Source organism: Oncorhynchus tshawytscha, linkage group LG02 (genome assembly GCF_018296145.1).
Source record: "Oncorhynchus tshawytscha isolate Ot180627B linkage group LG02, Otsh_v2.0, whole genome shotgun sequence".
NCBI lineage: Eukaryota > Metazoa > Chordata > Actinopteri > Salmoniformes > Salmonidae > Oncorhynchus > Oncorhynchus tshawytscha.
Genome location: NC_056430.1, coordinates 15,988,196 through 16,003,083, shown reverse-complemented (window position 1 = coordinate 16,003,083; position 14,888 = coordinate 15,988,196). Strand labels below are relative to the sequence as shown.

The 14,888-nt window shown below is 44.7% G+C and overlaps 1 protein-coding gene across 4 annotated transcripts in view; it reads right to left on the bottom strand.

The window, feature by feature from the left end:
* Positions 1-8,200: 8,200 nt before the first annotated feature.
* Positions 8,201-14,888, bottom strand: part of LOC112220915 (semaphorin-3F-like) — a 106,821-nt gene continuing 100,133 nt past the window's right edge. For 2 of the 4 annotated variants that reach the window (XM_024382890.2, XM_024382904.2), the window contains 8 exons: positions 13,534-13,678; positions 13,211-13,433; positions 12,138-12,226; positions 11,867-11,908; positions 11,523-11,680; positions 11,240-11,322; positions 10,848-10,981; positions 8,201-10,654 (listed from right to left, as the gene is read on the bottom strand). In XM_024382890.2, coding sequence (XP_024238658.2) covers positions 10,181-10,654; positions 10,848-10,981; positions 11,240-11,322; positions 11,523-11,680; positions 11,867-11,908; positions 12,138-12,226; positions 13,211-13,433; positions 13,534-13,678 — 1,348 coding nt within the window. In that variant the 3' untranslated portion in view covers positions 8,201-10,180. The remainder of the gene's footprint in view (positions 10,655-10,847; positions 10,982-11,239; positions 11,323-11,522; positions 11,681-11,866; positions 11,909-12,137; positions 12,227-13,210; positions 13,434-13,533; positions 13,679-14,888) is intronic. The other 2 variants (XM_024382897.2, XM_024382913.2) reach the window with 1 other exon arrangement.

Sequence of the window (14,888 nt, the reverse complement as noted above, 5' to 3'; positions counted from 1 at the left end):
GAGGCTATGAAAAGCCAACTGACATTTACGCCTGAGGTGCTGACCTGTTGCACCCTCGACAACTACTGTGATTAATATTATTTGACCATGCTGGTCATTTATTAACATTTGAACATCTTGGCCATGTTCTGTTATAATCTCCACCCGGCCCAGCCAGAAGAGGACTGGCCACCCCTCATAGCCTGGTTCCTCTCTAGGATTCTTCCTAGGTTTTTGCCTTTCTAGGGAGTTTTTCCTAGCCACTGTGCTTCTACACCTGCATTGCTTGCTGTTTGAGGTTTTAGGCTGGGTTTCTGTACAGCACTTTGAGATATCAGCTGATGTAAGAAGGGCTATATAAATACATTTAATTTGATTTGGTTGTGGAGTTCTCAGGGTTGTTTTTGAAACCAGTGGACAGCCAGGAATCTGTTACATGTAAGGGGTTTTTAAAAAACGGTAACTGTAATCCGCTATGTTACCGGCAAAAATATTGTAATCAGATTACAGATACTTTTGAAAAACTAGATGATTACTTTGAGGACTACTTTTAAATCCAGAAAGGATGTTTGCGCAAACAAATATTTGACACAAGTTTTAAGTTTGTTCACCTGAGTGAGTCTGACCACAAGTCAGAGACCACTATGATGACACACCAAATGTGTTTGATGGATCACGGGAAAGGCGCAGGAATAGGCTTTTGTAGGTTACAGTCCATACTATGTCTTCCAATGGTGCAACTGCTGTCGGCATTCAAAGATTATCCAACTTGAATAAACGCTAAGGATGACAGCAGTGGTGTAAGGATGACAGCAGTGGTGTAGTTTACGGATTGTGGTTGTTGTGGATGGCTGTTCACAAATCTAAATGTGTATTTGAACCCAATAATGGTTGAATTCAATACATTTAAGCTGCCTATCAATCATTGTTTTTGAAACCCGTGGACAGCCAGTGAAAAATGTGCTCTTGCAACAGCTGCATAGTGCAGATCCCAGCATATGAGCAATAAAAGCCCCACATTTATTCCAATCTAATTCATGCTGATAAAAATACAAATCCATTGGCCTAATGGACACATGCTCAAACTCTCACACCTTTGATAGACTTAAAAGGGCAATCTGTAGTTGCTACATCCATTTCTGGACTTATATATACATTATATATACAGTACCAGTCAGAAGTTTGGGTTTTTCTTTATTTTGACTATTTTCTACATTGTAGAATAATAGTGAAGACATCAAAACTATTAAATAACGCATATGGAATCATATAGTAACCAAGTGTTAAACAAATCAAAATATATTTTACACTTGAAATTCTTCCAAGTAGCCACCCTTTGCATTGATAACAGCTTTGCACAGTCTTGGCATTCTCTCAACCAGCTTCGTGAGGTTGTCACTGGGAATGCATTTCAATTAACAGGTGTGCCTTGTTAAAAGTTAATTTGTGGAATTGATTTCCTTCTTAATGTAGAATAATAGTGGTATTTTACCACTGTTACTCTACAATGTAGCAAATAGTAAAAAATAAAGAAAGACCCTGGAATGAGTAGGTGTGTCCAAAGTATTGACTGGCACTGTATGTATGTATGCTCAAAAAAATAAAGGGAACACTTAAACAACACAATGTAACTCCAAGTCAATCACACTTCTGCGAAATCAAACTGTCCACTTAGGAAGCAACACTGATTGACAATAAATATCACATGCTGTTGTGCAAATGGAATAGACAACAGGTGGAAATTATAGGCAATTAGCAAGACACCCCCAATAAAGGAGTGGTTCTGTAGGTGATAACCACAGACGACTTCTCAGTTCCTATGCTTCCTGGCTGATGTTTTGGTCACTTTTGAATGCTGGCGGTGCTTTCACTCTAGTGGTAGCATGAGACGGAGTCTACAACCCACACAAGTGGCTCAGGTAGTGCAGCTCATCCAGGATGGCACATCAATGCGAGCTGTGGCAAGAAGGTTTGCTGTGTCTGTCAGCGTAGTGTCCAGAGCATGGAGGCGCTACCAGGAGACAGGCCAGTACATCAGGAGACGTGGAGGAGGCCGTAGGAGGGCAACAACCGAGCAGCAGGACCGCTACCTCCGCCTTTGTGCAAGGAGGAGCAGGAGGAGCACTGCCAGCGCCCTGCAAAATGACCTCCAGCAGGCCACAAATGTGCATGTGTCTGCTCAAACGGTCAGAAACAGAGTCCATGAGGGTTTTATGAGGGCCCAACACCGTGCAGGACGTTTGGCATTTGTCAGAGGACACCAAGATTGGAAAATTCGCCACTGGTGCCCTGTGCTCTTCACAGATGAAAGCAGGTTCACACTGAGCACATGTGACAGAAGTGACAGTCTGGAGACACCGTGGAGAACGTTCTTCTGCCTGCAACATCCTCCAGCATGACCGGTTTGGCGGTGGGTCAGTCATGGTGTGGGGTGGCATTTCATTGGGGGGCCGCACAGCCCTCCATGTGCTCACAAGAGGTAGCCTGACTGCCATTAGGTACCGAGATGAGATCCTCAGACCCCTTGTGAGACCATATGCTGGTGCGGTTGGCCCTGGGTTCCTCCTAATGCAAGACAATGCTAGATCTCATGTGGCTGGAGTGTGTCAGCAGTTCCTGCAAGAGGAAGGCATTGATGCTATGGACTGGCCCTCCCGTTCCCCAGACCTGAATCCAATTGAGCATGTCATGTCTCGCTCCATCCACCAACGCCACATTGCACCACAGACTGTCCAGGAGTTGGCTGATGCTTTAGTCCAGGTCTGGGAGGAGATCCCTCAGGAGACCATCCACCACCTCATCAGGTGCATGCCCAGGCATTGTAGGGAGGTCATACAGGCACGTGGAGGCCACACACACTACTGAGCCCCATTTTGACTTGTTTTAAGGACATTACATTAAAGTTGGATCAGCCTGTAGTGTGGTTTTCCACTTTAATTTTGAGTGTGACTCCAAATCCAGAGCTCCATGGGGTTGATACATTTGATTTCCATTGATAATTTTTGTGTGTGATTTTGTTGTGAGCACATTCAACTATGTAAAGAAAAAAGTATTTAATAAGAACATTTCATTCATTCAGATCTAGGATGTGTTATTTTAGTGTTCCCTTTATTTTTTTGAGCAGTGTATATATATATATATATATATATATATATATATATATACCCATTGATTATATATATACACTGCTCAAAAAAATACAGTGGGGCAAAAAAGTATTTAGTCAGCCACCAATAGTGCAAGTTCTCCTACTTAAAAAGATGAGAGAGGCCTGTAATCTTCATCATAGGTACACGTCAACTATGACAGACAAAATGAGAAAAAAAATCCAGAAAATCACATTGTAGGATTTTTAATGAATTTATTTGCAAATTATGGTGGACAAATAAGTATTTGGTCAATAACAAAAGTTTATCTCAAAACTTTGTTATATACCCTTTGTTGGCAATGACAGAGGTCAAACGTTTTCTGTTAGCCTTCAGAAAGAGCAGTGATGTTTTGGGGCTGTTGCTGGGCAACACGGACTTTCAACTCCCTCGAAAGATTTTCTATGGGGTTGAGATCTGGAGACTGGCTAGGCCACTCCAGGACCTTGAAATGCTTCTTACGAAGCCACTCCTTCATTGCCCGGGCGGTGTGTTTGGGATCATTGTCATGCTGAAAGACCCAGCCACGTTTCATCTTCAATGCCCTTGCTGATGGAAAGAGGTTTTCACTCAAAATTTCACGATACATGGCCCCATTCATTCCAGTCGTCCTGGTCCCTTTGCTGAAAAACAGTCCCAAAGCATGATGTTTCCACTCCCATGCTTCATAGTAGGTATGGTGTTCTTTGGATGCAACTCAGCATTCTTTGTCCTCCAAACACGACGAGTTGAGTTTTTACCAAAAAGTTATATTTTGGTTTCATCTGACATTCTCCCATTCTTCTTCTGCATCATCCAAATTCTCTCTAGCAAACTTCAGACGGGCCTGGACATGTACTGGCTTAGGCAGGGGGACACGTCTGGCACTGCAGGATTTGAGTCCCTGGCGGCGTAGTGTGTTACTGATAGTAGGCTTTGTTACTTTGGTCCCAGCTCTCTGCAGGTCATTCACTAGGTCCCCCTGTGTGGTTCTGGGATTTTTGCTCATCGGTCTTGTGGTCATTTTGATCCCACGGGGTGAGATCTTGCGTGGAGCCCCAGATCGAGGGAGATTATCAGTGGTCTTGTATGTCTTCCATTTCCTAATAATTGCTCCCACAGTTGATTTCTTCAAACCAAGCTGCTTACCTATTGCAGATTCAGTCTTCCCAGCCTGGTGCAGGTCCACAATTTTGTTTCTGGTGTCCTTTGACAGCTCTTTGGTCTTGGCCATAGTGGAGTTTGGAGTGTGACTGTTTGAGGTTGTGGACAGGTGTCTTTTATACTGATAACAAGTTCAAACAGGTGCCATTAATACAGGTAACGAGTGGAGGACAGAGGAGCCTCTTAAAGAAGAAGTTACAGGTCTGTGAGAGCCAGAAATCTTGCTTGTTTGTAGGTGACCAAATTCTTATTTTCCACCATAATTTGCAAATAAATTCATTAAAAATCCTACAATGTGATTTTCTGGATTTTTCTTTCTCATTTTGTCTGTCATAGTTGAAGTGTACCTATGATGAAAATTATAGGGGGCCTCTCTCATCTTTTTAAGTGGGAGAACTTGCACAATTGGTGGCTGACTAAATACTTTTTTGCCCCACTGTATGTATATATATATATATATCTTCTTCTTCTCCAATGTTTGTAAACATGGCAAATGTAAACAAAGACTGTATAGCCTCATAACATGGTTAAAACAATCATTTTGATATGATGAAGGTCAGTCCTTGCATCCACAGCTCTGTCTATTAATCTGAGAGTGGTTACATTTCTCCAGGCCCATCCCTCCGCTTTTTACCAAAACAGAGGCGGGGCAACCGTTTTGTTATTGTTTCATCTGTGGATTTGCCCTTTAAACAGCTGCATATTATCAAGATATCAAAGTGTCACCAAATTTTTTTTAACAATAGGCCTGTAGCAAATGCAGCATATGGCATTATTTTTTCACATATAAATAGCCCTTTTCAGTAGTGCTCAAAGCATGCCATTCCATGACCGCAGCATTTATTTTCCAACTCGAATCAATGAGCCCAATCAGTTCTCCATGACAACAAAATCAGAATCAACAGAGTAGGGCTGGCTAATAAGTCCTTACTTTTGGGGTTGTTTTTAGGTAAAACAATTTGGCTAATCTATACTTCCATATTTCCAAGTCCTATTCTTGAAGATCAAGGGGTATAACATTTATTAGAATGACTGGAATTTTGATAGACTTTGGTTTTTAATGTAAATATATAATTGAATCGTATTATTATATGTAATAGAAAGCGATGGGTTTGAAGAAACCTACATAACCAACCCATAAAGTAAATGTAACATCCATATATGGCCAGCTATGTAAACTTTAACATTGATTTATCCTGCAATAGATGTTTGTCTTCTTCTAAATCCTCTTCAAAGGAAAGTGATATAAAAATTACTGAATGTAATCAGATTACTTTACTGAGTTTGGGTAATCCAAAAGTTACATGACTGATTACAATTTGACAGGTAACTAGTAACTGTAATGGATTACATTTAGAAAGTAACCTACCCAACGCTAGACTGAGGGGTGTGATCTCAAAGGTACTTACAGGGCTTTAGTTTCACCTGACAGATCTCATTGACCTCAATCTGAAGATGGTAACAAAACCTAATCCACAGTGTGTCCTCTGAGAGATGGAAGAAGGACAACTCCAGCACTCAGCTTTCATAAATTATAAGAACCACTAAACAAATTAGGATCAGTTGATGCAATAAAGGGTTGAGGCCAGTGCACGAGACCCGAAACCTGTCTATGTGACCTTACTGTACAGTATATACACTGAACACAAATATGAATGCAACATGTAAAGTGTTGGTCCCATGTTTCATGAGCTGAAATAAAAGATCCCAGAAATATTCTGTATGCACAAAAAGTTTATTTCTCTCAAATTTTGTGCACAAATTTGTTGACATCCCTGTTAGTGAGCATTTCTCCTTTGCCAAGATATCCACCCACCTGGCAGCTGTAGCATATCAAGAAGATGATTAAACAGTATGATCCTTACACAGGTGTACCTTGTGCTGGGAACAAAAAAAGGCCACTCTAGAATGTGCAGTTTTGTCACACAACACAGTGCCACAGATGTCTCAAATTTTGAGGGAGCGTGCAATTGACATGGTGACTGCAGGAATGTCCAGCAGAGCTGTGCCAGATAATTTAATGTTCATTTCTCTACCAAAAATCCGCCTCCAACGTCGTTTTAGAGAATTTTGCAGTACGTCCAACTGGCCTCACAACCGCAGACTACGTGTATGGCATCGTGTGGGCATGTGGTTTGCGCATGTCAACATTATGAAGAGTGCTCCCCATGGTGGTGGTGGGGTTATGTGCAGGCATAAACTACGGACAACGAACACAATTGGATTTATCGATGGTAATTTGAATGCACAGAGATGCCGTGGCGAGATCTTGAGGCCCATTGTGAAGCTTTTAATTTTTTTTAAATCTATGAGCAACAGATGGATATCTGTATTCCCAGTCATGTGAAATTCATAGATTAGGGCCTAATGAATTTATTTCAATTGACTGATTTCCTGAAATGAACGGTAACTCAGTAAAATCTTTGAAATTGTCGCACGTTGCATTTATATTTTTGTTCAGTATAGTTATCCATGCACCATATGAATATAAAAATGATTTCTGTTTTTATAAAATATAGAGCTTTAATTTATTAGTCAGCAACATCAATGAGAACGGAGAAATAGTTGTTTACACAAATCATTACAATAACATCAACTGTGCTTTATGTCATACTAAGTGATTTTTCCTAAATAACCCATACCAAAAATTGGCCAAAGATGCATATATTTGAAATATGCAACAACAACAAAAAACTTTTTGGAAAGAAAGAGGGAGCGAGAGAGAGAGAGAGAGGATGAGAGAGAGAAAGGAAGAGGAAAAAAAGAGAGAGAGAGAGAGAGAGAGAGAAGAAGAGAGAAAGGAAGAGGAAGAGAGAGAGAGAGAGAGGATGAGAGAGAGAAGAAGAAGAGAAAGAAAGAGAGAGAGATGAGAGAGAGAAGAAGAGAGAAAGAAAGAGGAAGAGAGAGAGAGAGAGGATGAGAGAGAGAAGAAGAGAGAAAGGAAGAGGAAGAGAGAGAGAGAGAGGATGAGAGAGAGAAGAAGAGAGAAAGGAAGAGGAAGAGAGAGAGAGAGAGGATGAGAGAGAGAAAAAGAGAGAAAGGAAGAGGAAGAGAGAGAGAGAGAGGATGAGAGAGAGAAGAAGAGAGAAAGGAAGAGGGAGCGAGAGAGAGAGAGAGGCTGAGAGAGAGAAGAAGAGAGAAAGGAAGAGGAAAAGAGAGAGAGAGGGAGAGAGAGAAGAAGAAGAGAGAAAGGAAGAGGAAGAGAGAGAGAGAGAGGATGAGAGAGAGAAGAGAGAAAGGAAGAGGAAGAGAGAGAGAGAGAGGATGAGAGAGAGAGAAAGAGAGAAAGGAAGAGGAAGAGAGAGAGAGAGAGGATGAGAGAGAGAAGAAGAGAGAAAGGAAGAGGAAGAGAGAGAGAGAGAGAGGATGAGAGAGAGAAGAAGAGACAAAGGAAGAGGAAGAGAGAGAGAGAGAGGATGAGAGAGAGAAGAAGAGAGAAAGGAAGAGGAAGAGAGAGAAGAGAGAGAGAGAGAGAGAGGATGAGAGAGAGAAGAAGAGAGAAAGGAAGAGGGAGAGAGAGAGAGGATGAGAGAGAGAAGAAGAGAGAGAAAGAAGAGAGAAGAGAGAGAGGATGAGAGAGAGAAGAAGAGAGAAAGGAAGAGGGAAGAGAGAGAGAGGATGAAGAGAAGAAGGAGAAAGAAAGAGAGAGAGAGGATGAGAGAGAGAAGAAGAGAGAAAGGAAGAGGAAGAGAGAGAGAGAGAGAGGATGAGAGAGAGAAGAAGAGAGAAAGAAAGAGAGAGAGAGAGAGGATGAGAGAGAGAAGAAGAAAGAAAGGAAAGAGAGAGAGAGAGAGAGGATGAGAGAGAGAAGAAGAGAGAAAGGAAGAGGAAGAGAGAGAGAGAGAGGATGAGAGAGAGAAGAAGAGAGAAAGGAAGAGGAAGCGAGAGAGAGAGAGAGAGGATGAGAGAGAGAAGAAGAGAGAAAGGAAGAGGAAGAGAGAAAGGACGAGAATGAGCGAAAGAGAGAGGTAAATAGAGAAAGAGAGAGGAGAGAGGTAAAGAGAGAGGGAGAAGGAGAGCTAAAGAGACAAAGGGGCCTCTGTGTGTTTAATATTCCCCCACTAGGGTATGACTCCATCTGCCTTTCCATCCACTGACATCCACAGCATAGCTTTTTGGACGAATATCATATACAGTACATAATACATTTCATGCACACAATGAAAAGCCACCGTCCCAAAGAGTTTGGTATGTGTTTTCCTGTGGTCAAGAGCAGATCATTCTAGTGGCTGTAGCTATATACATAGAGTTGTACATGGAGACGGAGTCATTTTCATGCAGAATACCATCAACAACGGCTGATCAGAGAAGTTGAATAAACTCTTTAGTGAGAGTTGTGTAACATTTACCTTCTGTAGGAGATGGACAACAGCTCTGACAAACCTATGGTAACCCTCTCCAACATGTTACACTTTCATTTTTAAAACAGTCTTTGCGCACTTTCCCTTTAGTGACTTCCATGGACTAACCATTGTCTTACGTCAGGTGGCGTCACTCCTACGCTCGTCCCTCAACCGCCAATCAGTGCAGGCAAAATTGTTGCGCTATCTGACGTAAAACAATGTGGACTAAGGGTATATATATTACAAGGAGAGCTGTGATATTGGAAACTACATGGCAGGATTGGAGGAGTGTAGAAATGTTTAGCACAATTCATATGAAACAACTGACCTCATACGGAGAATAGGTATAGGCTGGAATGCAAACCAGTATACTTATGGATTAGTTTGGAGACTAAGAGATTTCTTTATCTCTTGTAGTAATTGTGCAAAATCAAATTGTCACAAATTATGTAGCGGCCTGCTTGAAATTCTAATCTCAATTGAACAATGGTGTACAAAGGAAAGTCAATGTTATTTCTATCCCCCAAAACACTTATTTTTACTATCACAGCCTCAAGGGTACAACATTGAGATGTCATATTTACATATACTACATATACACACAAAAAGTCCACAGCAACTAGTTCTGGAAGAGACTGGCAATATCAATGTAAATATAACAAATGGGGTTGAAAGAAAGCCAGATTGGACCACAGAACACACAGGCACACCTCATCAGCTTCTGGAAGAGTAGAAAATACTTGAGGGAATTTGGGGTCAAGTCTGGTTTCACCCCTGTTAGGTCAGTTAGGCTGGCTAAGGAAGAGGAGGGCATCATTTCCCACAAGGCCTTTCACTCTCGTGTCTGTCTGTGGCCGTGGGACAAACTCAAAGCTGCAGCCTCGTATCGGCATTTCCTCATCTATCTGCGTGTCCAATGAAGTGCCTTGAAGTGACATCCTTATAGTTCATTGGCTGTGGGAATCAACTGTCCATCATATCTTTGGGGGAGGTTCATCACACATCAGTGATCTGACTCCTCCCACCTCAGACTGCATACTGCCAGCAGTGGAATGATCCAACACGGAGCCAAATTAACAAAATCTTTTTGAAAGCATTCTTATCAGTCCATTCAGCTGTAGATATTTACACTTTCAAATGTCCTTTCGATGTGTTGCTGCGCTTCATCCAAAATACAGAACATAAAGATTTTTTGCAATGTAATAACACCATTTGTAATAACCAATAACACTACCAACAATAATATCATTATAATAACAATCAGATTTGCACAGATTTGCACAAAAAAGCCTTGTTTTGTATTTAAGTACAAAGAAATCCACAGAATCTTACTATGTACAACCTACAATAAATACTGTGTATCTTTTTAACAGTTAAGAAGAACCTGTTTGTTGTTTGCTTGTTGTGGTTTCTCTTTCTTATCGCTATTGATCATTACCTTTTTTAATCCTTTGATTGAAGTCTTTCCCATTTTTGGAGGGTTGTGCAGAGAGGGAGAGAGCAGATGGGACAAGGGGTCGGGGGTCGGGTGTTGGGGTAGTGTGTGGCCTGTGGTATAAGCCTACGGCCTCATGTTTCGGCTGGGGTGGTGTGCTCATCGTCATCGTCCTCACGCTCATCCTCATCGTCATGATGCCGGCGGTTGCGGGGCTTCTTCTGCTCTTTCAGCTCCTTCAGTTCCTTGGCCTTGCCAACGGCCAGCATGGGGTCCCCCGGACTGCCCTCTCCCAGCTGCCAGTAGTCCTGACAGTACTGGTTGATCAGGCCCATCTCTGGCTGGCTCAGGATGGTCAGCAGGTCCTTGTACTGACCCGCACTGGGGGTCCAAGGGCTGGACTGGAGGTGTGGCAGGGCTGGGCTGCCTGTCTCTACCAGGATGCTGTTGACCGTGCGGCTGGACAGGACCACCAGCTGTAGCTTGACCAGCGTGTGTTTGAAGTTCTTCTCTGTGGCTGTGCACAGGTAGACGCCGTTGTCTGATGACTGGAGGGAACGCAGCAGCAAACCCTGCTCTGTCTTTAGTGTCCGGCCCTCAGAGCGGATCTGACAGCAGGGAGATATCATTCATTTATCATTGCATTCATTCAGCAATCATTTCCCATAAACAGCAGGTCATATTGTTAAATAATAAAGTAGTCATTTGTCTGATTATCAGCCTGTTTAGAAGGCAGGCTGTATAAGAGTCAATACAGTAGACTACAGTACAGCTACAGTGGGATGAGAGTTCCTGACTCACCTCTTTCTTCCTGTCGCTGTTCTCCCTCTGCAGGTGCCATTTGAGAGACACATGAGGGGACCTGGCCTGACACTCCAGGAACGTAGTGCTGCCCTCCACCCCATACTGCACCATCTCCAGCGTGTTCTTATTGGCTGCAGCAAAGCATAAGCATCATGACAACACATGCATGTATTTCCTCAGACCAAATCAGTAAATTACTGCTCAACAGTTAGTGAAGTAGCACAGTAGTGGAATTGACCAAATCATGTCCTCTGTCAAAATTACAGTCCCCTTTCACAATATTATACACGTGTGATGTTATTGGATACTGCTGCTGTCAAACTGAATGGTAACCTCAGTGCTGTTAGAGTGTCTATTTGAGGTACGTTAGAGTGTTCTTGTCAGCTCACCATTGGAGTTATAGCCTCTGCACTGGCGGATTGGGTTGCCATACTTTACATCCTGTCGACGGCTGCGCCTAGAGGGGTCAGATCAACATTCCCCCAAAATAAAGAGGTTAACTACAAAACGTTCTACAAACTGCAAGTCTGCAGTAAATGTCAAAATATAATTAAAGAGGGGTGTGTAGAGACAATGTTGAGAGAACATTGTATTGGCATTTGGCAAAGGTTCCTGCCCCTAAACATGAGCAACACACACACAAAGACACACACACACTCTGTTGGTACTCACCTCTTCTGCGAGGCGGAGTAGCGGGTACAGGACTTTCCGTCCCAGGCGCAGTAGGGGTCCCGGGCCAGGCAGCAGTCAGCACACACCTCCCCGTACACGTCACAGCGATGGAGGGCCAGGTGGGTCACACCCAACACTGAGCCCACATACAGCTGTTGCTGTAGGGAGGAAGAGAAGGCGAGACAGAGCGAGGAATAGAGACCAATTGGAAAATGTCGGCATAGCATCATCCAGACTTCGGCATTCACTGTTTAAGCTCTGCAGTGATTTATGTGATATTTTATAGGAAGAGAATTCTGAATGTGTGTGCACTGAACCAGCAGACTGTGGAATGTTCAACTTACCCTTTTGGAGGAAATCTTCATGGTGGTTATGGGAGTTGGCACCTGAAATGTAAGGGATAGAAGACGATCTTAATAAGAGAAGAATAAAAGTTGGAACGATGTTCTACAGAATAAATGTTTCTTACATGAGGAATGAGTTGACAAAAATGGAAAGATACTACTGAGAGAGAGGGAGGTAAAATAAGGAGAGAGCGAGAACATGAAAGAGAAAGAGAGGGAAAGGTAGAGGGAGAGAGAGGAAGAACAGGAGAAGAGAGAAAGAGAGACTCACCCTGAACACCTCCACCTCCTCTAGCACCAGCTCCTCAGTCTGCAGGTCATCTCTGGGCAGGACAATTACCTTCTGAACCGTCCCCCTGTCTGAAGACCCAGAGGAGTGATCAGGTTAACCTCTAGTCCAGACCAGATCCAGAGGAGTGATCAGGTTAACCTCTTCTCCAGACCAGACCCAGAGGAGTGATCATGTTAACCTCTACTCCAGGCCAGATCCAGAGGAGTGATCATGTTAACCTCTTCTCCAGACCAGACCCAGAGGAGTGATCAGGTTAACCTCTACTCCAGACCAGATCCAGAGGAGTGATCATGTTAACCTCTACTCCAGACCAGACCCAGAGGAGTGATCAGGTTAACCTCTACTCCAGACCAGATCCAGAGGAGTGATCATGTTAACCTCTACTCCAGACCAGACCCAGAGGAGTGATCATGTTAACCTCTACTCCAGACCAGACCCACAGGAGTGATCATGTTAACCTCTACTCCAGACCAGACCCAGAGGAGTGATCATGTTAACCTCTACTCCAGACCAGACCCAGAGGAGTGATCAGATTAACCTCTACTCCAGACCAGATCCAGAGGAGTGATCAGGTTAACCTCTACCCTACTCTAGACTCAGAGGATCAGGTTCTACTCTACTCAAATGTCATTAGGGGAATAGGAGTATAGGAGGATCCCCCCGGTCTTGTACAGTGGTCTACAGGAGCCATTCATCACCAGGATGAGTGAGCACAGTACAGTCATCAACTGTAGGGTCTTCCAGCTCCCACCCTCTGAATCACACCATGATTTACGGCCATAGGGACAGGCTGTGTGAAGTACTGCCAGACGATGACCAGGGTAGTATTACCGTACATTCAAACAAATTACAGTAACTCCACCCTTTCCATAAAAATAGTACTGTAGGCTGTGTTCTTTCGTCTTTGAGAAGACAAGCACTTTGACCAAAATTCTAACAAAATACTTTCCCCAAATTATAGTTTTTTTTCTGAATCTATCACAGTTGTGAACACACACTTACAATAACAAGACTATCAAATCAATCAGCAGGCAGGGACTCAGTGCACTGACCTGTCCCCAGGAATAGGACCTCATAGCTCCCATCGGCAGCAGCCACCTGGTCCACGGTGATGGTGGTAAACTCATAGTCCACGTTGTTCCGGACCACCAGGGGGCGCTTGTGTATTGGGTACACAGTGTTGTACATGGTGGGGTGGTTCCGCATGAAGTTAATCACCTCGTCTGGGTAATCCTTAGTGGACTTCATGTTGGGGGTGAACGTACCTCCGGGACACTGGGTTTAGAAAGAGAGCAGAACCAGCCATGTTAAATGTGGTCATTTATTGAATTTATGAATATGTGTGTTTGTTTATCACCCTCAGCACGTCACTCACCGTCCCAGGCCGAGGGTAGGGGATCTTCCCAGTATAGGCCATCCACTGGTAGTTGGGCCCCTCCTTGTGAGCATAGGGTCCATTAAAGACCTGACGGATGTCAGCCATGGAGTAGACACACACTGCTGAGCCCTTAAACACGGATCTGGAAGGGAGAGGTAAAGGGATGAGGAGGTTCAGAAACACTAAAGGGAACAGCTTTAGGAGACATGGGATTACGACTCACTCTCTGAGAAATTAGCTACATTCTCCCTCACATCACATATTCTCTCATAGACATAAGGCAGGCATACTCCAACACTATGATGACCCACAAACACTCTCCACCACAGACAAGCTGTCTGACATACTCCCAATCAAAGATCCACACACAGCCAAGCTAAACATCAGAGAGACAGCAGCACAGCACACCACAGCACAGCACACCCCACCACAGCACAGCACAGCACACCCCACCACAGCACAGCACACCCCACCACAGCACAGCACACCCCACCACAGCACATCCCACCACAGCACACCCCACCACATCCCACCACAGCACACCACACCACACCATATCCCACCCCACCCCACCCCACCACAGCACAGCACACCCCACCAGAGCAAAGCAAAGCACACCACAGCACACCCCAGCACAGCACACCCCACCAGTGGGGTGTGGTGTGCTGTGGTGGGGTGCGTTGTGGTGTGGTGGGGTGTGCTGTGGTGTGGTGTGCTGTGGTGTGCTGTGGTGTGCTGTGGTGTGGTGTGCTGTGCTGTGGTAGGGTGTTCTGTGCTGGGCTATGGTGGGGTGGGGTGTGCTGTGGTGGAGTGTGCTGTGGTGTGCTGTGGCAGGCTGTGCTGTGGTGGGGTGTGCTGTGGTGTGGTGTGATGTGCTGTGGTGGGGTGTGCTGTGGTGGGGTGTGCTGTGTTGTGGTGGGCTGTGCTGTGGTGGGGTGTGCTGTGCTGTGCTGTGGTGGGGTGTGCTGTGGTGGGGTGGGGTGTGCTGTGCTGTGCTGTGGTGGGGTGGGGTGTGCTGTGCTGTGGTGGGGTGTGCTGTGGTGGGGTGGGGTGTGCTGTGGTGGGGTGTGCTGTGTTGTGGTGTGCTGTGCTGTGGTGGGCTGGGCTGTGGTGGGGTGTGCTGTGGTGTGGGCTGCGGTGGGGTGGGGTGTTGTGGGGTGTGCTGTGGTGGGTTGCGCTGTGGTGGGTGGGGTGTGGTGCGCTGTGGTGGGGTGTGCTGTGGTGTGCTGTGTTGTGGTGGGGTGTGGTGTGCTGTGGTGTGCTGTGGTATGGTGTGCTGTGGTAGGGTGTGCTGTGATGGGGTGTGCTATGCTGTGGTAGTGTGTGCTTTGATGGGGTATGTGGTGCTGGGG